The sequence below is a fragment of the Triturus cristatus genome, chromosome 5_2 (assembly GCF_964204655.1).
Source record: "Triturus cristatus chromosome 5_2, aTriCri1.1, whole genome shotgun sequence".
Lineage (NCBI taxonomy): Eukaryota > Metazoa > Chordata > Amphibia > Caudata > Salamandridae > Triturus > Triturus cristatus.
Genome location: NC_140588.1, coordinates 533,223,999 through 533,246,735, shown reverse-complemented (window position 1 = coordinate 533,246,735; position 22,737 = coordinate 533,223,999). Strand labels below are relative to the sequence as shown.

Here is a 22,737-nt window from a genome sequence, read left to right as displayed (position 1 = left end):
GGTAAGATAAATAGTGGGATCCATGCACACTAAACCACCCTGCACTCCCCTAGGTGTATAGTTTTGAAACATTTCTGTGGTTCGGGGGTTTCTCTAGGTGTTGGCTGACTCCTGGTCCAAATGCTGCAGCTACCCACAACCAATAATGTATATAATTGAAAGCAAAAATCTTGATGTTCCACTCTTAGTTTTGGAGCCTTTCGTGCATTTGGTGACTGGCTGACCAAACAATTTGTCATGAGATAAGCTGGAACACTGAACAGTAGAGCCTTTGCCATGTTCTTCAAATTCTGGAATGTTCTCTCAGAATTATAAGATAATCTGTGATTTCACCCAAAAGTTTAACATTTGCAGGTTATTTTGGGTACGGAAAGATAGGAGGGTCTATACAGGTCACACTGCCCTAGAGTGTCCCAGGTGCCTAATTTTCTGAAATGTCTGGGGTTGGTATGTGTTTTTGGGTGCAAGAAGATCCCTAGTCCAAAAATGACAGGCAACAACCACCACAAACGTCTGTCTTATCCCAAAATCATTTCCTGTCTTCAAATGGTCATGTTTTTGGGCCTCACCTATCCCATGTGATGAGCTCATCAACACACTTGTTCTTTATAAGGAGAAGTCTGGGGAACCAGAATGGTAGGACATGTATCATTATATATTGAGTTTCTCCGTATTTTTGGTTTCAAATTGTACATCAGTGTACGCAAAAACATTTTGAAAAACCACTCTCAAATACCTGGCATTATTGGTAATACAACATTTGGAGTGATACAAATGGCATGTACCCTTAAACACAGATGATGGAATAAGTATCATAAATGCTTAGCTTCCCGCCATGCCCATTTATTATTTATTAAATGTTTCCATATGCATACAGTCCGTACACAATAAATAATATTTAGCCAGGGCTCGGTTGATGGCTCTGGGTAGTGCATGGTTTTGGACAACCTGCAGAAACTATATGTATCTGCGACCGAAAGAGTCTGAGCAACATAATGGCATATTACTTTTGTAGATCGCCCTTCAGTGTGAAAAACTGCAAAAGAAAACCACCTCAACTTTTTATTTCCTACCAATTTCACTATCCTGTATTTCACAATTAGTTTCTTTATCAAAACCTTGAGTGATTTACTTAAGTGAGCCCTTGCATAATTCATTTTTTTTTCTAGTTACAGAAAAATATAGCTTTCTGGGTTCACCCATGGGTTTTACACCTTCCCCCACCCACTGTTTACTTATAAGTCAGAATACCAAAATAGGAAATATTGATCACAGTTAGAAAGTATGAAATATTGTGGTGGAAATAAAATACACTTGGCTTGTTTCTAAAAGCTAGAAAGAGAGTTATCTTAGCACAACAACCTTTTGTTGATGCTCTTTTATTTGCATTTATTTGTTAGGAAAAAAAAACACTTTTTGCCTATTTTTTTCACCCTTTTTTGTATTTGGTGCATTTTGACTATTTTAACGTGCGCATCGGGGGAATCCATACGTTTTGGGCACCTTTTTGTTCCCAAACATGTGGCAGCAAATTGTGCTCGACTATCTTCTGTAGAAAAACAGCTATGGAAGCTTAAACCTCACGGACATCAAACAGGACTTCGCACTGGAAGAAATCCTCATAATTTAAAGGGTTAAGGAGGCTGCTGTGGTACTCCTCAGAAATTAGTTCTGAGTGCAAACCTAACTGTAAAACACCAAAGCGCTGGACACCAGAAATAATTAACTACAGTAGATGACCTGAGGTATAGAAGTGAAGGGTAACACAAGTGGGAGGCATCATATTTTAACCCACTCACTGCACACCCAAACCAATGTCACACGTTACCCTTACTTATTTTCTGCACATTCTCGGCCACACTCATTATAAATTCACAACCACACAGCACTTCTAACCACTTGGTACATGCCTCGCCACACTTTGCATGCCCCAGCCAGGTTTTACATGCCTCCAAATGGATTCTGCATACCACCATCTACGGTTTGCACAATACAAATCAAGCACATCTGTGCTTCTAGTGACAGAATAAGACTATGGATTGGAATGCCTGGAAAAGGTACTGAAATGCACAAAATCACAGCGTCAGGGGGCAGGGAAGGAATCATGCAGAGAAGAAACTAAGGCTGTGGCGGCGCTGCTGGGACGAGACCATCCAGTACAAATGCTCAGTCTGAGATAACAAGCTGCTCCATCACGGCTCGAAAGCAATTATTGGTGAGTACTACCCTACCACAGAATCCCTACATCGAAGTAATCTTTGTAGTTTCTTCAGGGCATATCCACTCCATCAAAAGGGAGCTTTAGGAAGCCTCCTGGACCACATCCTGAGGTAAATGAAGGTAAAGCTCTATTATCAGCATCCAGGCTCAAAAAAATCCTCCGCCTACAGTGGGAAAGTCTTCCATTGGCCATCCTGAAATGGGAGACCTGCAAAGGGAAGCATGAACGCACACACAGAGTTTTAAGCGCAGGCCTACTATTCCGCTTTTTGTTATGCATGAAGCTGGATCAGAATCCAAGCCTCGACTTCCCAAAGCCAGCAAAGTTGCCACACAATAGCACGTCTCACCTGTGAAGATGCTCAAAACTAGTTTATGGGGGGGGGGCGTGGCTAGCGGCCGAGAGTAATGGCTGCCACCTAACTGAGCTCCAGCCAGCACGGAAACATCCCTCACTAATCCGATCATTAATCCGCGACAATATTACCTCAAAAGACGCTATCCAGGCATCGGAACACCAAGGGCACGTCGTGACAGAGTTGGGTGCACAAACAGCGCTGAACCACCGAGCTGCGGGCGCGAGACGAGGGGCTGCCTCGCGTAATCAGGCGGCCCAAGGCCCCATCCGGACCAGCGGAACAGCCTCGCAGCGGTGAGAGGTGGGGACGGTGCCTGGGTGACTGCTCGGAGTGACGCCTTCTGGGGCTGCGGGACACGTAATCATCATCGTGATGACCCCCGGCGCCTGGGGGGGGGCCCGGCTCTGCTCCGTGATCCCCGTCCAGTAGGCCCTCACAGCGCGCGGAGGGGGAGGGGGGTTGGGGGGGGGGGGGGGGGGTGTCGTGAGTCAGCGGGGCCTGTGGCGCCCGTTGAGTCGCCCGGGCCTGGGCAATTAACATCTGTGGCCCCCGGGGACTGTGCAAGAAAGAGGACCGCTGAGGCAAGGTACAGCAGAGGCCCCCGGGAGACCTATTTTGCCGCCCAGCCAGTGGCCCACACTAACGGAGGGAGCGAGGCACGAAACAACGCGCTGAGACTCCCAGGCGGCACGATCCTGGACAATTACTGTGGCCCTTGAGAACCCAGCACCGGCTGCAGCAGGCGACTCCTCTCTGAAGATCCAGAACGCCTGGCACCCCAGCACCATTACCGGCTGCAGAGCTCCTGCACAAAATAAAGAACACGCAACTCCAAGCTCCCAGCTGCAACACACCACTAACACTGCTACACACGGGGAGGCCACGCGACCCACGTACTTCAAGGGACTCATTGCTCCAGGCCCTGAACAAAGCACTGGACGACACGCCGCTTGCAACAGACTAATACTACTATGCTGGGAAATCGCTCTGCCTATACGGGAACCAGAGGCCCCATATAATCAAGAAGGAAACCAGACAGGCCGCAAAGTGACACGCAGTCACGAGGCAGGCGGTGGTAAGTACTGCGCTCCACCGGCAATCCCGCGAGGAGGATCCAATGGGGGGCCGGGGTCCACGAGTGACCCAGCAAGCCAAATTGGACAAATATGCGTTTTCCAAAGACGCGTCGGACGCAGCCGCCCAACGGGCACCCACGGAGGTCAGTGCCATGCCAGAGGGCCAGCCAGAAGTCACATTGCTAGACATAATGTCCGCCCTAACAAACGTGCAAACAACTGTAGGGTCCATTTCTGCAGATGTGTCGTTTCTTCGAGCAGACTTCCAGAAAATGGCCTCTAGAATGACCGAGGTGGAAACCAAGACAGCGTCTCTCTCGAAGGACACAGCCAGCCTCCAGCGACAGGTCCAGCAATTGGAAGCTCAGAACCGCCAGATGGCAGCCAAACTGGATGGCCAGGAAGGCAGGTCACAACGCAATAACGTCCGTATTACGGGAGTCCCGGAGTCCAAAGGAATGCCAGCCATGGACCTATACATAGAGGTACCTCATCAAGAATCAGCTCCAACCTAGGGGTCTCTCCAGCTTCTTTTCAGTGGAACGGGCGCATAGAGTACCCGGGGGTAAACCAAAGCCCGGAGCACCCCCCCCCCCATCCCCCCCCCACATCCCCTTCCCACCGATCCTGGCTACGATATTCAATTTCAGGGACCGCAACGCCATCCTCCAAACAGCAAGAGTGGCTCCACCGCTGCGTATAGAAAACTCCGTAATCTCATTCTTCCCGGACTACACGGCGGCGGTCACCAAGCAAAGAAGGAGCTTCCTTGAGGTCAAGAAGGAACTCAAACGCAGAGAACTTGCATACTCCATGCTCTTTCCCGCGAAGCTGTGAGTAGTGGCAGACGGCAAGACCTGGGACACGACTGGCTGGAGGGTTGGCGACAGGTCAGTAGATCTAAAAACGGAATTGGACGATGACACCCCACGGTGACAGCATCTCAGGGCCAGGGGCACATGGGAGGAGAAGACGACCAGCACCAAACGGACACAGAGAGCTGAACCACTAAGGATGGTAGTCGCCAACTGAAAGAGACGGGACCTCGTAGATGGAACATCCACTCACCTCATGCCACAATGCCTGGCCACGGCCCGGATCGCCCGGGGTGGTCCAGGAATGGCCCACTAGAGACTTACTACTGCACCTCTTTGTAATTCAGATGCCATACTTACTGTAACGTCCTGACCTCTTCAACGTCTTTGAGTGAAGGGATGTTCGGAGTGCTCCGGATGTCCTCTCCCCCCACACGCAAGTACTGTTTATGAGATTAAAGCACTCTGCACAGTTGGGGTGGCGGGTAGTTGGAAATCCGTCTAGCAGGGAGGCAGTGCGGGGGAGGGAAGGGGGAGTTTTGATTAAGGAATTGTTAGAGTTTTTACTCTCTTTTTTAGATATGTTTAACTGTTTCATGCTGGTACCATACACTTCAGGGTTAATACACAGGGAACACATCAACACACGCACACGACTCCAATGTCCCAAAGTTGCCATACCGTCCCGAGTGACATAGTTCCTGACCACTCACAATTACGTCTGGACGATACTCACAAGCCGAGCCCCCCTTACCCTCATATCATGGAATGTCAACGGCCTAGGCAACAAAATTAAAAGAGGACGTGTACTACAGTATCGTAAGAGAAACTCCATAAGGTGGTCCTCCTACAGGAAACTCATTTGGTTGGAACCGCCACCAAAGCACTGGACAGATGGGGTTTTAAAATGATAGTGCACACAGAATTCACTACGGGATCTAGAGGGGTGGGGATATTGATACGAAAGAGCTGCTCGCTAATACTACAGAGCACCCAGGCGAATGAACAGGAGCGCTTTGCGGCACTTTCCTTTCAGTGGGAAGGATGAGCTTACAACCTGGTTTCCGTATATGTCACCCCTGCGATCCATAGTCTGGCCCTCCCAGCTCTCTGTAAGTTCCTGCTCACCCTACCCCCTGGGGAACTGGTTATAGGAGGCGACTTTAACGCCGTTCTTGACGCCTCCTGGGACAGGTTGCCACCAAGGGAACCCCCACACACCTGCGTGACTTCACGGAAGCTCTGGGGCTCGTGGACATTTGGAGCACGCGGCACCCCAAGACGCACAGATACACATATCACTCAGGAGCCCACAATAGTCTGTCAAGGATAGATTATATCCTTTCATCTTCGACAAGCCTATCGGCGATCACTGAGATCACACACCTTCCTAGAGGAATATTTGATCACTCCCCCATATCAGTAACCTACACATCACATCACACGGGACGCAGACGCATCCATCTATTAGTTAACAACTGCACAAAACAATACTTCCAAGAAAAAACACACTCTGTGGCGTCTCCTTGTACTTAATGGGAGTCATACAAGACAGTGTTGCGCGGTCAGGCCATATCCACAATAACTTCACACAAACGAGACAAGGCCCGGCAACTGCAAGAACTAGAGAGCGCAGTTGGTCTAGCCGAAGCAGAACACGCAAGAGCCCAGACTGACGAGACGACACACACGCTAACTTTAGCCAGACAAGCTTACAGGGACTATGCATGGGAAGACGCCAGGGCGAAAGCCCAGATAACGCAACTCTGACACCCCAGGACGCCGACGCACTGGATGAGTCACTCACGGTGGACGAAATCACGGCCGCACTTAGGGGGCTGCAATCAGGCAAAGCACTAGGTCCCAACGGCATTCCTGTGGAACTTTACAAAACAGAAGCGGAAAGGCTGGGGCCTCACTTATTAACAATGTATGAAGACAGTCTAGATAAGGGAATACTCCCCAGGGATCAGAGGATAGCAACTTTGATGACAATCCCAAAACCTGGCAAGCACCCTCAGAAATGCACCTCCTACCGCCCTATTTCACTCCTCAACGCGGAGGCGAAAATATTAGCAAAAGTACTTGCCTCTAGGCTCCAACCACAACTCGCATCTCTCATGCACCCTGATCAATTCAGTTTTATGCCGGGCCACAATACAGCGATTAACCTAAGAAGCCTCCACGGTGTAATGGCCCGATTGTCCACCATCCAGGAAGAGGCAGTCATCCTATCACTGGACGCCAGTATGGCCTTTGATCGAGTGGAGTGGCCATTTATGTACGCAGTACTGCAACATTTTGGCCCGAAATTTCGTGCGTGGGTCCGGTTGCTATATACACAACCCATGGCACACGCAGTGGTCAATGGACGCATATCTGAAGACTTTCCTCTGGGACATGGGACCAGACAGGGCTGTCCCCTGTCTCCGCTCCCATTTGCCCTGGTGCTTGAGCCCCTCGCACTTGGATAAGACACGACCTGGTGATACAGGGACTGCGATGCACGGAAGGATGGGAGGACCGTATATCACTGTACGCAGATGATATATTCCTATACATGACTTCCCACGGCCGCTCAATTAATTGCTTATTAGATATCTGTGCATCATATGGCAGGTCACAACGCAATAACGTCCGTATTACGGGAGTCCCGGAGTCCAAAGGAATGCCAGCCATGGACCTATACATAGAGGTACCTCATCAAGAATCAGCTCCAACCTAGGGGTCTCTCCAGCTTCTTTTCAGTGGAACGGGCGCATAGAGTACCCGGGGGTAAACCAAAGCCCGGAGCACCCCCCCTGCCATCCCCCCCCCACATCCCCTTCCCACCGATCCTGGCTACGATATTCAATTTCAGGGACCGCAACGCCATCCTCCAAACAGCAAGAGTGGCTCCACCGCTGCGTATAGAAAACTCCGTAATCTCATTCTTCCCGGACTACACGGCGGCGGTCACCAAGCAAAGAAGGAGCTTCCTTGAGGTCAAGAAGGAACTCAAACGCAGAGAACTTGCATACTCCATGCTCTTTCCCGCGAAGCTGTGAGTAGTGGCAGACGGCAAGACCTGGGACACGACTGGCTGGAGGGTTGGCGACAGGTCAGTAGATCTAAAAACGGAATTGGACGATGACACCCCACGGTGACAGCATCTCAGGGCCAGGGGCACATGGGAGGAGAAGACGACCAGCACCAAACGGACACAGAGAGCTGAACCACTAAGGATGGTAGTCGCCAACTGAAAGAGACGGGACCTCGTAGATGGAACATCCACTCACCTCATGCCACAATGCCTGGCCACGGCCCGGATCGCCCGGGGTGGTCCAGGAATGGCCCACTAGAGACTTACTACTGCACCTCTTTGTAATTCAGATGCCATACTTACTGTAACGTCCTGACCTCTTCAACGTCTTTGAGTGAAGGGATGTTCGGAGTGCTCCGGATGTCCTCTCCCCCCACACGCAAGTACTGTTTATGAGATTAAAGCACTCTGCACAGTTGGGGTGGCGGGTAGTTGGAAATCCGTCTAGCAGGGAGGCAGTGCGGGGGAGGGAAGGGGGAGTTTTGATTAAGGAATTGTTAGAGTTTTTACTCTCTTTTTTAGATATGTTTAACTGTTTCATGCTGGTACCATACACTTCAGGGTTAATACACAGGGAACACATCAACACACGCACACGACTCCAATGTCCCAAAGTTGCCATACCGTCCCGAGTGACATAGTTCCTGACCACTCACAATTACGTCTGGACGATACTCACAAGCCGAGCCCCCCTTACCCTCATATCATGGAATGTCAACGGCCTAGGCAACAAAATTAAAAGAGGACGTGTACTACAGTATCGTAAGAGAAACTCCATAAGGTGGTCCTCCTACAGGAAACTCATTTGGTTGGAACCGCCACCAAAGCACTGGACAGATGGGGTTTTAAAATGATAGTGCACACAGAATTCACTACGGGATCTAGAGGGGTGGGGATATTGATACGAAAGAGCTGCTCGCTAATACTACAGAGCACCCAGGCGAATGAACAGGAGCGCTTTGCGGCACTTTCCTTTCAGTGGGAAGGATGAGCTTACAACCTGGTTTCCGTATATGTCACCCCTGCGATCCATAGTCTGGCCCTCCCAGCTCTCTGTAAGTTCCTGCTCACCCTACCCCCTGGGGAACTGGTTATAGGAGGCGACTTTAACGCCGTTCTTGACGCCTCCTGGGACAGGTTGCCACCAAGGGAACCCCCACACACCTGCGTGACTTCACGGAAGCTCTGGGGCTCGTGGACATTTGGAGCACGCGGCACCCCAAGACGCACAGATACACATATCACTCAGGAGCCCACAATAGTCTGTCAAGGATAGATTATATCCTTTCATCTTCGACAAGCCTATCGGCGATCACTGAGATCACACACCTTCCTAGAGGAATATTTGATCACTCCCCCATATCAGTAACCTACACATCACATCACACGGGACGCAGACGCATCCATCTATTAGTTAACAACTGCACAAAACAATACTTCCAAGAAAAAACACACTCTGTGGCGTCTCCTTGTACTTAATGGGAGTCATACAAGACAGTGTTGCGCGGTCAGGCCATATCCACAATAACTTCACACAAACGAGACAAGGCCCGGCAACTGCAAGAACTAGAGAGCGCAGTTGGTCTAGCCGAAGCAGAACACGCAAGAGCCCAGACTGACGAGACGACACACACGCTAACTTTAGCCAGACAAGCTTACAGGGACTATGCATGGGAAGACGCCAGGGCGAAAGCCCAGATAACGCAACTCTGACACCCCAGGACGCCGACGCACTGGATGAGTCACTCACGGTGGACGAAATCACGGCCGCACTTAGGGGGCTGCAATCAGGCAAAGCACTAGGTCCCAACGGCATTCCTGTGGAACTTTACAAAACAGAAGCGGAAAGGCTGGGGCCTCACTTATTAACAATGTATGAAGACAGTCTAGATAAGGGAATACTCCCCAGGGATCAGAGGATAGCAACTTTGATGACAATCCCAAAACCTGGCAAGCACCCTCAGAAATGCACCTCCTACCGCCCTATTTCACTCCTCAACGCGGAGGCGAAAATATTAGCAAAAGTACTTGCCTCTAGGCTCCAACCACAACTCGCATCTCTCATGCACCCTGATCAATTCAGTTTTATGCCGGGCCACAATACAGCGATTAACCTAAGAAGCCTCCACGGTGTAATGGCCCGATTGTCCACCATCCAGGAAGAGGCAGTCATCCTATCACTGGACGCCAGTATGGCCTTTGATCGAGTGGAGTGGCCATTTATGTACGCAGTACTGCAACATTTTGGCCCGAAATTTCGTGCGTGGGTCCGGTTGCTATATACACAACCCATGGCACACGCAGTGGTCAATGGACGCATATCTGAAGACTTTCCTCTGGGACATGGGACCAGACAGGGCTGTCCCCTGTCTCCGCTCCCATTTGCCCTGGTGCTTGAGCCCCTCGCACTTGGATAAGACACGACCTGGTGATACAGGGACTGCGATGCACGGAAGGATGGGAGGACCGTATATCACTGTACGCAGATGATATATTCCTATACATGACTTCCCACGGCCGCTCAATTAATTGCTTATTAGATATCTGTGCATCATATGGCAGATACTCAGGCTACATGATTAACTGGACGAAATCGGTTTTATTTGTCCTCCACGGCCCCCCCCGCGCCTACCCAGGGGAGTAAAGATACATCTTGGAAAAGACGGTTTTAAATACCTGGGCATCCATATTAAACCTGACCACACTCAATTCTATGAGCGAAATCTCGTGCCCCCTCTCCTGAGACTTAAAAAGGACGTAAAACATTGGCATACATTACCCCTCACCCTCCTGGGCCGTGCAGCCTTGTTCAAGAAGATGGCTCTCTCGCGGTTCCTATACGCCCTACAAAATACACCTGTCGCAGTCCCACGCTTCTATTTCACAGCCATCGAGGTTGAGCTGAGACTGCTCCTCTGGGGTGGAAACCCGCCACATAACCCTATCTAAACTCACTAGGAGTTGGTACAATGGTGGAATCGCCCTGCCCAGTATACAACTGTGCTACTGGGCCTCACAACTTATAGTAGTAAACCACTGGCTGCATGCCCCGCAGGAGGAACCAGCCCTCCATCTGGACAGACACTCTTGGGGCCGACGGACCCCTGGTGGCGCTTTACAACAAGAATAAAAAAAGAAGCGTGGCTCGGCCCCACTGCACACGAAATACATAAATGGTTCGCGGCGCAGTGAGCGCTCGGCTGGGAGAGTCCTCACCCAACTCATACCACTGTGGGACACGCCAAAACTAGGTATGCTCCGCTACAGTAAAGCTTTTGCACAATGGGACTTTATTGGTATCTCGAAAATTGGGGACCTCTGTAACCAGCAATGCTTCTTTTCTTTTGCACTTATGATAATAAAAAGTAAAAAAAAAAAAAAATGTCATTTATAATGTGAGTCTGGTGTTATGAGCTTTAGTGGCATCAAAGTGATGGCGTAATTTAGTGTCATTTCCGAATCACTACCCAAATCTTTGTGTTTAAGTTTTAAACAATGATGACGTTAAAAAGTGGTATGCTGTGGTATCTAGATGTTTTACGTGAGTTTGTTTAAAATCGAAACATACTGAGAAAGAAAGATGGCTCACCTTGCCGCAGGAATTCCTCTTTTATTGAGGTCCACTCTCACTTTTTCCCCAGCATGCCTATAAATTTCCACAACAGACAATATTGCAGCATCTCTAACCTGTGAATAGATTAAGAAATGTTTAACTGATATAGTACATTTGCAAACGATTTTTATTTTAGCAATGTTAGAGCTACATGGAAAAATGTAAACGTTATTCAAAACTATGACATAAAATTAATACGATTTAAATATAGTATGCACAAAATTAATGGATTTAGTCTTCAAACTAATCTTAGCCACTGGTAAATAACTCGGGCATATCCCATTCCATCATCATTTTACACACCATGGCACCTAAGTTTGGACCCAGCTATATGCAAATCAGTCTTGACCCTGCTTCAATGGTAACAGTCCATCCCGAACTGCCAGGTCAAGTCCTTCCTAAAATGGAGCAGCAGGGTCCACCCACACAGCTACTGGAATCAAGTTATTCTTAACTGATGAGCCTAAACTAGAGCGAAACAGGTCCTGGGTTACTTGTGTTCTAGTTCAGGACCTGACGGGGCTAGAGACCCAGATGGATGAGGGGGGGCAGAGTCAAGTCCTTCGTTAGACAACTGCAAGTCTTCTCCCCGAAGTAGGAGGGACAGGACAGAGAAGAGTCCTGCTTGCACTTATTGTGCTTATGACAAGACTCGTCCTTGGACTTCACCTTTCACCTACCCAACAATAGCGACTCAGACGAGGAACTGGAACAGGACCGGGACCAGCCCTGCGACATGGAGTGGAAGTAACACCCTAGCGTGGAGCATGATCTGTCCCATTTCTTGTGTTCGATGATGCATAGTTTTGCTTCCTGATAACATTTGGGTGCATCATGGAGCATTTGTCGCTGGAGTTTGAGTCTTGCGTAGACCATAGATACCAAAGTCAAACACCATATGATCCATGATCAACAGCTGCTTCTTGCAAATATGCAATAGTCTGAATCCTGTGGACTTCAGGAGAGTCGTTTCCCCTAGTACACTGTCAAAAATAAAACAATTCTGGTGTCAGTAACCCACAGAGAAAAGGTTTAAGAGTGTATCTCTGGATCTCTGGATGCGCTTTGAAGGGAGCATAAAGAAAGGAAATATGTCAGAATGTAAGTGTGGTGTCTGAATAGGGGTGGGTGCCATCCCTTCCAGAGGCGGTGCAATACTGCAGTCTGATGGTGCCACCTGTAGACATACAGGAAAGCACCGGATCCAGTCAGACGCCTGGGGGAATTCAAAAGATTCGGAATGAAAAGGTGACAAATTTCCAAATAGAAGTAGCCATCAAAACTAGACTATATGTTAAAAAGAAGATATTTACACAGTAACCTCAGACCCTACCCCTTAAAATCCTATAGAAACATGTGCTTTCCTTCAGTATGGTTCAGCCACATTACACACTAGGATAAAAAGAACATGTTACTCTCCTTTGTAATGCCTTTCCTGGTAGATACTCTTGTTGTTATTTGTTTTTAATTAAATATTTTTATCACAGGAGGAGGAGCCGAGATGGCGACCGAGATGGCAGCGTAGGCTCCCGGCTCTGTGAATCTCCGCATCCCGCACAGATATCCTGCATGAGATCCTCAGCCTGCGCTACATGCCCGTGTTGGTGATTGAGAGCGGCAACCGATCGTGTGATCCTGAAGCTTCTAGCGGCGGTACCGCCCGAGAAATGCTCGTTTGAAGTTTGCGGCCTGGGCAGCCCTGGGGCCGGGACCTCGAGTGGACAACATGGCCGGGCGGCAGTTCAACAACAGCGGCCATTGGTGACCGAGTGGAGTCGGAATACCGAAGCGGCGCGAATATCGGCCTACATCTCGCTGTGGTTACTCCTATCACCGAGAATAGCGGGACGGGTGCATACCCGGGGTGACGATTCCGGGGGTTATCGGCGATCGCCTGGACCCTCGCCAATGATTTGATCGGTCGCGGCCTGTGGCTCGTCCCGATCTGCACGGGCTGCTCCCGGTCTTCGCAGACGCTGGCCCAGGGGGAGAACGACTGTCACCTGTGACCACACACTGGATACACATCTCGCCTGCCTCCGGACCCTTGTTTGCAGCGACATGGAACTTGATGTGCTTGTGACTGAGACCCGGTCCCCATCTGGGGTGGCCCTGCCCTGCGGCCATCTTGATGGGATGGACTCTACCATCCTGTACGCTGGGTCGCAGCAAGATTGGGAGTGTGTGGCGCAGAGGAGCGTGGCGGAGCGAGTGCGAGGGGCCGTGCTGGGGTACGGTGACCTCCTCGATGCTCTCGGAGCCCTTCATTCCACCCTGGTTCATGGCGCTTGGGTATTGGGGAGGAAGCTTGATGGTATTGTGTTGGCGTCGGAACAATTGCGGTCTTCCTGTCCCCAGGTACATAAGGCACTGTCTCACCTTTCACAGGAGGAAAGTGCCGTGACCGCCTCTGTGAATAAGGGACGGATGGAAACTTTGGACACTGTGGCAGCGTGTGGTCGGCTGGCTGTGGGGTCGGTCTGTTCTGGAGATTTTGGACTTGAGCGGAGGGTGGTGACTTTGTCCCATGCGTGGCATCCGGCGACCCAGGCAATCTTCACGCAACGGTCGCCTGCTCTGGCTGATTCCTCCTTCCTGGACCTCGTGTGTGGCGCAGGCCTTGGGGCAGTTCTGGGAAAGGTGATCTCCCATGATGATGACTGTGTTGGTGTTCCGAAACGTCCTCCCCACATGTGTGTGTCCCTTCCTGGTCAACTCTGGACGCTCATCTTCCTTGTAATCTCGGACATGATAATGGATCGCTGGGTATGCACTGGTGGTTTCGCAAAGAGTGGCCAAGGATAAGGCTGATCCTTTAGAGGTTGTCATTTCATAGGCGGGCGGGCTTGGGGGTTGTGTGCTTTCACGATGTAACTAATAGTGTAGTCGGTGAATACTGCTCCCCATTTCCCTCAGACATGGCCGAACTTTTGCTGTTTAATGTTCGTTGGGGAGGAAGATATTGTGCGGGAGGGAGAAGCCGGGGGCCTGGTTGAAGGCCCTCCTCCAGTTTATTATTACTCTCTCCCCTTTTCTGTTAGGGGGGATTTCCTCTCTTTTCCCTTTTTCTCTGTTTCTTCTATATTTCGGGTCTGGTTCTGGGGCGACAGGCACGCTGCGGGGGGGGGGGCCGTAGTCATCTGCAGAGGTGCAGGGTGGGGGGTTGGGGGAGGGGCTTCTATAGTCCTTTATCGTGTTTCTATGGCCTTCTTTTTCTTCTCTTATTCTTCTTTGTCTTTCTTTTCTGGGGTCAGTGCGGTAGGTTTCCTTCGTGGCCAATCATTGTTTTTCATTTGTGCCTCATTTCCGTGGGGTTTTCTGGGTCCTAGGGCAGGAGACTGCAGGCGCAAACGGCTCGTGATATCCCTCCACATCCTGAACTTCCTGTTTCAGCGCCATTGATTTGATAGATTGCTATTTATTGTTTGACGTTCACTATTCTGCCTGCCAATTTTCGCTGTTGAGAACTTGATTGCCACCTGATCCTTCTCTCCTTTATTGTAAAATGAAAACCTTTTATATCCTGGTTTCCCTCTTGGGCTGTTCAGTGGATAAGAGAATACTGGCATTGAGAATCGACTTCCCGAGGTGCTGCATGTGATTATAATCTGCTCGCTGTTACCTTCACTGTTTGGCGGCCGGCCCCGAGGGTTGTAGGCCCATACTTGTCTTTATTTGCAATGTCAATAAAGGTTTTTCAAAAAAAAAAAAAAAAAAAAAAAATATTTTTATCACGTGTTTTACAACTCATCTCAACAAAACCACCCCCTCAGAGGGAGAGCATTATCATGAAAAAGAGGGACAAGGGAGCCCACATGAATGAAATGCATAAAATAAAGAAGTAGACAAAGGAGAGACAGCCAGCACTGGGCTCAGTGCTCCAGCATCCAAGGTCGACACAGAGCCACCGGAAGGGAACTATCAACAAGCACCCGGTCCCCTCAATCCACTCATGGGCAAGCCAACAAGATCGCATCCCAAGCAGGCAATATCGGTACCTTCTGAACACCCCAAGCCACCTCCCTGTGAATCACTTCCCTTTCACAGTCTGCCTACTTCGTGAACTTTAAACACCAGCGGTACACATCAGGGTCCCAGAGAGACTTCTGAGACATGGTCAGTTGCCTGCAGGAAAGGATCAAGGCCAAATCTAAGAACCTATCCGTGGCCTTTCTAGTCGCTGAACAGTCATGAATTCCCAGCAAGCATAAAGTAGGACTTAAAGGAAATTCACTATCCATGGCCCCACGAACCACCTGGAGGACCACTGTCCAATAGGGTAATAAGAGCAGGCAACCCCAGACCATGTGGATGATAACTGTGTCCTTGATGGCACAACAGGTATACCCTGAAGATGCAGCAGGGAACATAGTATGTATACGTTGGAGAATCCAGTAGGCCCAATGCAGGTAAAAGAACTGGACGGGTTTGAAGCGAGAATTTCTAGACACCCTAGAACTGGAGACCAGGATCCTCCTCCAAGAACGATCAGTGCGAGGCGACTGCTTTCGTTCAACCCGTAATAAGGAAGAGATGACAAGGGCAGTCATGTTCCAGCGGTTCTGCAACACCGATATCCCACTACTTCCATATCTTGCGGGTCAAGGCTCCATGGAGGATGAAATGGCCTACCAGGATATCGTAGGACTCCCGGAGGTTGGAGAAAGGACACAATTACCCACGCAAAAAGATCACCCAGGACAGCAATCCCTGCCACCGGCCACTCACGGAGACTTGACTACCACCTCCACGAGGTCTACATCTCTCCCCCTAAGATACAGTAATATGTTGTCTGTGAATAGAGAGACTTAAGAGCAGTTAGAGGTAATGCTCAGGCCGTGAAAGTGTAGTCTCCAGCGAACAGTGCAGGCAATGTGCTCCATGGCCAACGCAAACAATAAAGGCAACAGGGGGCAACCCTGCTGAGTACCCCACTCTATTGCAAGGCCTCCGATATCAAGGGACCGATACGGTCCAGACCAGGAGGCCAGTTTAAAGAAGCTTTGTCCATTTGACGAAGGGCACACCCAAGCCCATGTTAAGCATAGTAGCATACCGGAAGAGCGAGTCAACGCCTTCCTAACGTCGACAATGATAACAAGTGCCTCTGGGGAGGTGTTCGTGACGGTCTAAGGCCAGGAACAATTGGCGGTTATTAGGCATAGCGCTACGCGTGAGAATGAAGCTTATTTGATCCGGATGGACTGAAGAACACATATGGGGAAGTAACTGAGTCACCAAAATGTTACCTAACATTTTGTAATCAGAATTAAGCATGGAGAGGGGGCGTTAAGAATGAAGTAGAAGGGGGTCTATCTTTCTTAGGGAGTGACCCAACAGCTGCTTCGCGCCAGCGAGGTCGGCAGCTGACCACGCTGCCTAGAGTCATTGAAAAGCGCCACCAGCTTAGGCACAATGTAAGATGCAAAGGCAGCCTTAAATTCTATCAGAAACCAATAGACCAGGCACCTTAGCCCTCTCCATCTCCTTGATCGCTCCCCGTACCTCCTGCTGAAAAATGTCTACATCCAGTTGATCCGCCACCATCGACTCAAGGTACACTGGGGAGTTGTCCGCAATATTGCGCAGTATTTCCCTCTCATCACTCGCCGCCCTGAAGAAATACAGCTCACGATAGTGTTTCAGAAACTAGGCATTGATCTCAGCTGCATGAAGACATCGCACTCCGAAGGACCACGTAAATGAAGTATAGAGTGACCTCCTCCGACATCCCGCAATAGCCAAGCCAACATCCTACCCAACTTATTCTGCTCTGCATGTGCCCTAGCCGCATTTGCCCTATAATCAAAGCGGTGAAGGAGATCTAAAATCTCAAACTGCCTCCCCCACTCATCTAATAGGCTTCTCCTACCATCAGGGGCTCTTCCAGCCCACCTGGAAGACCATCCAACACCGCTTTCTGCCGTTGAAAATCTAATAAGAGCTGTGTGCAAACCCCTACTTTGCTAGAAATACAATACTCCGAATTACCACCTTCATAGCCTCTCATTCCACCATCACTGATGAGGCCCAACCTGTATTATCCATCCAGTACAGAGAAATGTACTGCACCTGAAAAACCCAGAAAGCCTTATCCTCCAAAAGAGAAGGATCGGAACACCAGGTAAGCACACTAGGCCTAGGAGAGGACCATTGGAATGCTCCCAGCACGGGAGAGTGGTCAGAATATGTTTCAGCCAGATATTCTAGACTCACCACTCAGTCATAAAGCGCCCTACACGTATAAAGTCTGTCAAGGCAAACCTCGAGATCCTGCAGTCCAGAGCAGTAGGGATGCACATGAGCCCCAGCAAATGATGTACTATGTCCCACAGTCCAGACCAAGAACGAGCTGCCGCTGTCAGCAGCCTATCCGCAAGTGAACCACGTAGAGGCGGATGAAACCGATCCAGAGGTAAATTCTCAACACAGCAAAAATTGCTCCCCAATAGGGGACCATAAGTGAAAGCAGGCGCGCCAAGCCGGTAAGGAACGTTGACTGATCGACATTCAGTGCATAAATATTTAAAAGGGCAACATCCCTGTTATTCAAACTCCCCAACACCAGGACACAGAAACCCTCTGGGTCTGTAACCACCCTATGCATCCAGAAAGTAACTCCAAGCTTAATCCAAAAACGAGCACCCTGCGAGAAGGCAGAAGAACCATGGAGCTGGCCCTGCCAGTGTCTCCGAAGAATGTGGCCCTAATCCTCTGTGAGGTGGGTCTCCTGAAGAAACGTAGTCTCAAGGAAAGCCAGCAGGGAATTCCTCCAGCATGCTCGGGCAGCCCCACAATGTGGATGTAATTACACCTAGCCTGACCCTCCTGGTCCTCCAAGCAGACTGCCAAGCGCTTAGTTTGAGCCTCTAGAATAGAGACAAGATTCTCCGCCAACTGCGCCTCCGAGCCAGGTTCTGCACCATGGTCTCCAGAGCAGTAACACGATCCTAAACCTTCTGCAAATCTCACAGATTAGACCCAGATCAACAGAAAGGGAATTAATTTTGCCTTCCCCAGAAACATCGATGGCAGCCGGAAGTTTATCAAATTTGTCATCCATATATGCTGTGTATCTGCCGCCTGCGCCCTGCTTGATTCCCTTTCGATATATATTTCTAACCAAAAATTCCTAACCTGTTTGGTCTTTAGATCCTTATATGGACTGGGACCTGTCTATCTTAGGGATAAACTCAAATGGTATCAGCCCTTAAGACAGCTCAGATCCTGCAATCGCAAAATCCTGTGCGAATATAACATCAGGAAAGCAAGGTCAGGGGGTCGTGCTTTTTCCTACCTAGCACCTAAGCTATGGAATAGCCTCCCTGAATCTATTCGCCAATGTTCAAATTTGGCACTTTTTAAAAAGATGCTTAAAACTTGGCTCTTCTAATTTGTTCTTTTTCCTCTCTGACTGCTAATCCTGTTTTGCTAGCGCCGAGAGATCCCCATTGGGGATGATTCGTGCGCGATACAAGTGATCTAAATGAATAAATAAATAGATACTAAAGCAGTAGCTCCCAAGGTGGGGGTCTGTGGAATACTTCAGACCAAAATATCCTGCAGGAACAAATTGGCAAATTGCCCCTCCAGCCAGAACTGGTCATCAAGGCAGTAGTGCTTCGTGAACTTGTTTACTGATGCCTACATTACAGTCTGACCGATGAACAGAATAGGCATACCAAACGGCATACTGCACGCCAACGCAGTGGTACCAGCATTGGCTCTGGTCGAAGAGCCCTCAGGTCCTCTGGTGGCCGCTTCTTGGCAAATGCATAGATCTTATTACATGGGACTATCCTTGTTGATATACTGCTTTTCTGCACCACCTTACTTTTCTGGGCTCCAGAGAAACATTTGTCAACTACTAGGTAAAAGCTTGGAAGCCAGTTCTGGATCTGTGTCTGAAGGCAAAGAAAGAAAGGAACTGGTGTCATCATGCATGAGTGCTAATAGGTGGCTCTGGCATCACTTTCAGAGTGGGATGAAGCCAATGCACAGCTGCAAGGTTCCATTCGCTGGCGTGCAGGAGAGGTGCTCTGACAAATCTCCAGATCCAGTTTGGCAGCTGGGCGGGATTCACAAGGTGAGAAATCTGTGTTGAAAAATTTCCAGCAGAAGGTCTAATTATGTGGTTGGCTCACACTTAGTAAACAAGAAACTAGCAGCAAAATGTAAGTACTTCATGGAGACTCAGCCTCGGTAAGAGAAGGGTGCCAATGATTTATGAATTCAAGAGATAAAAGGAAAATAACTTTAGGCCAAAAGTTGAGAACCAACCCGCCAAAACTCTCAGCACATAATCTTATACAAAGTTCACTTGCCTTAAACATTTTGACACCATGCAACAAAATAGATTTTATTTGCCAAAGCCACCATTAAGTAAAATCCATTAGAGTTAAACAACAAAAGGAGTAAACTTCAAAAGGTAAAAAAATAATTAATACAAACATTCTATGGCACTGAAAGCACGCCTCTGAAGAGCAAGAAGAATCATTTCCTTACCTTCTGTAACTCCTTTCAGTTGGATACTTTAACTGCAGATTCCTCACCATTAGAATATCACCCAAGCAGCAGACTGAATTAAAAGAATCTTTCAGCAAGTTGATTCACATTTGCAAGCTGACGTAAGTTTGTCTTTTTCCTTTTCTGAGTCCTTAGATGCAGAGCATAAAACAATTGCTGATGACAGTGTGCTGATCTTTAACAAGGGACTTTTTTAGATGTTGAAGAGGCCACTCCACAGAACAGAGAGGGCAGTGAGAAAACTGCGGTTAGACAGAGTATCTACTAAAAAGAGCATTACAGAAAGTAAGCAACTTATTCTTCAGATGGATACTTCTAGCCACAGATTTCTCACCTTTTGAATAGATACCAAAACAATACCTTCCAAAGGTGGAGGGTCTGTGGAGTGGAGGGCTTAAATAAAAAAGAACAAGTGTCCTTCCCGCAGCACATGACTGCCAAGACAGTAAGTAGTGCTTCAGGAACATGTGCACTGATGTGCATGAAGCCTAGCAGATATGCAGGCCCCTCCCACCTCAAGCCATCACAATGGCCTTGGCCCCAGTAGAATGCGTTATCCGACCCTCAAGGGGTTGTTTCTTGGCCAGTGCACTGCAGATCTTTAGTAAGTGGTCTAATTCAGCAGGGCCCCCTTCTGCACATACTTTCCTTTCTTCACCCCAGACAAACATACATAGAGTTGCTCTCAGTACATCAATGTAAAAACTCAAAGTTCTCGCAGGGTCCAACTGATGGTTTCTGCTCTCCCTCACCACTGAAGAGAGGAGAATGAACATTGGTAAAGTGAATGACTGCTCAACGTAGAACGGAGTCACAAACTTCAGTAAAAAACAAAAACACCCAAGTCCTCTGCACCAATTTGTCCAGAAACTGATGGTCTAGGCCAGGTGCACTGAGAGTGCTTGCAATTCACTCATGCTACGAGCTGACATACTGCAATGAGGAAGACAGTTTCCAGGGTCAAGAAATGCTGTGAGCAACTAGGCATAGGCTCAGAGGATGTATTAATGAGCAATGTTAAGAACAAGATAAGATCCTACTCGAGTATCACAAAGGGTTTGAGAGGGAACTTGTGTAAAAAGCTTTCATCAACCACATCACAACCTAGGATTTAAACATGAACAGATGGTTCAGCAAACACAGAATGGCCAAAGAGGGTGACTTATAACGTTTAAAAGTGCACACTGCAAGCTCTTCCAGGGCTAAAACAAGAACAATGAACAGAACGTCTAACAGGTTAGCTTGCATGGAGTCATTATTTCGGCACCACACCAGTCAACATATTTGTACCAGCACCCAGCATATTTGGAATTTGTGGAAGGGCAAATGGCAGCTTAGAAGACATCTACATTGTCTGTCAGCATGCTCAAGTGCTGTCAGTTGCCGCTGCGTACTCTCCATGCATGAAGGTTTAGGTTGCAGAGGTTCGGATGGAGAACCCTCTTCTGTTGCTGAGACAGGAGGTCCTCCAGGAGTTATGCTCAAGATATACGAGTACCACACTGTCCTTGCCCACTCTGGGGCAAATAGGATGACTTGGGTCCAGTCGTTCTTCAGCATCTTCAGAATTAAGAGTCAGAAGAGGTAGAGGCAGGAAGGAGCTCTATTCCAGCTGGAATGCACCTTTTAACAAGGGCTCTCACTGAAACTCCATTGTGCACAGTCGCTCACACTGCGGTTATCGACTGTGGTGAATAGGTCTGGCTAGGGCTCTCCCAACTGGTCTAATGAGCCCAGTGCCACTGGTGATCGTTTTTTATTTAACTTCTGCTCCATTTGTCTGCTTTGGCATCGAGGGACCCTGCCAGGTGTTGGCTACCAGAAACATGTTCTGCTGCTCCAGCTACCTCTAAAGACAAAGCCTTTTGGCACAGACCCACATTCAAGTCTGCTTGTTGCAGTATCGCATGGCTGACACAATGTCCTTGAGAAACTGCCCCTGCCTTCCCTTGACAGTAGGATCGCCTTCAAGGCATACAAAAGTCCTGCAGATCCAGCAGAATGACGTGGATCCGGCTCTCTGCTGGAGACCAGGCACCTCCGATTTCCACCTTCCCAGATGATCAACCCATCCCAGTAGTGATGTATAAGTCACTACTGTAAGATCGGAGGGGTTGAGGGGCAGCAGTATGCCACAGGACAAATTGAGTTCCGTCAGCCACTAATGCTGTTCCTGAGAAATTTCCTTTGAAATCTTGGAGTCCAAAAAGCAGCCTTGATCCTGGGGCCACTAGGAATTTAGGTGCCACTGCACGGTCCACATGTGCTGTCAAGGAGGATGCACAAGAACAAGAGACCAAAAAAGCCTCAGCCATCCTCACGGAGATCTAGAGATGAGCCCGAAACATAGGGAATCGCAGCCTGAATATCCCAGATGTGTTGCTTTGGAGGAAAGACCAGGAGCCTCACAGTATCAATGATCACCCCAATGAATGGAAGCCTCTGTGAGGGAATAAGGTGAGGCTTTGCTTAATTCAAGGTGAACATCAAGGATGTAAAGAGTTGGCAGTCATACAGAGGTTGTCTACAAGTGACTGTTGTAAGCTTGCTTGCAGCAGGCAATCATGGAGGTATGGAAACAAAGGAACTTTCGACTTCCTACGATGAGCAAAGTCCTCTGCCATCACTTTTCTTGGTGCGGGAACCTAACAGCAAAACTGCATAATTCTCCAGAATTACTAAGAAAATGCCATCTCAATGATTTTTTGTTTCCCAATAAAGTATGATCACTGATTTCTAAACATGTTGGAAATGGTGGAAAACAACGATAAAACTGCACCAGAATTCACAACAAATGCAAACATGAAAACAAAAATCCCATCTATGGGCTTTACCGTGATATACTCCGTAAACTTGGGGAACTGATGGGAAATTGTTTTGCAGCAGTAAGTAGGGCCATGGAACTCACTGTGGCCGTAAACCTTTCCAGCATGTTGTCCTCCTCTCAAAAGAGTCTAGACCCATCAAAGTGAAATTAGGGACAATACTATGCCTGGATTATGGCCCGGTCTAGAGCCTGTGGCCTTGCAGGATATGATGCACTGCA

General features: G+C 48.7%; 1 protein-coding gene across 31 annotated transcripts in view; it reads right to left on the bottom strand.

Annotated features, from left to right (window-relative positions):
* The window catches only part of CLASP2 (cytoplasmic linker associated protein 2), a 1,832,463-nt gene that overhangs the window by 1,387,684 nt on the left and 422,042 nt on the right, over positions 1–22,737 (bottom strand). For all 31 annotated transcript variants that reach the window (XM_085607571.1, XM_085607579.1, XM_085607573.1 and 28 more), the window contains exon 6: positions 11,142–11,239. In XM_085607571.1, coding sequence (XP_085463697.1) covers positions 11,142–11,239 — 98 coding nt within the window. The remainder of the gene's footprint in view (positions 1–11,141; positions 11,240–22,737) is intronic.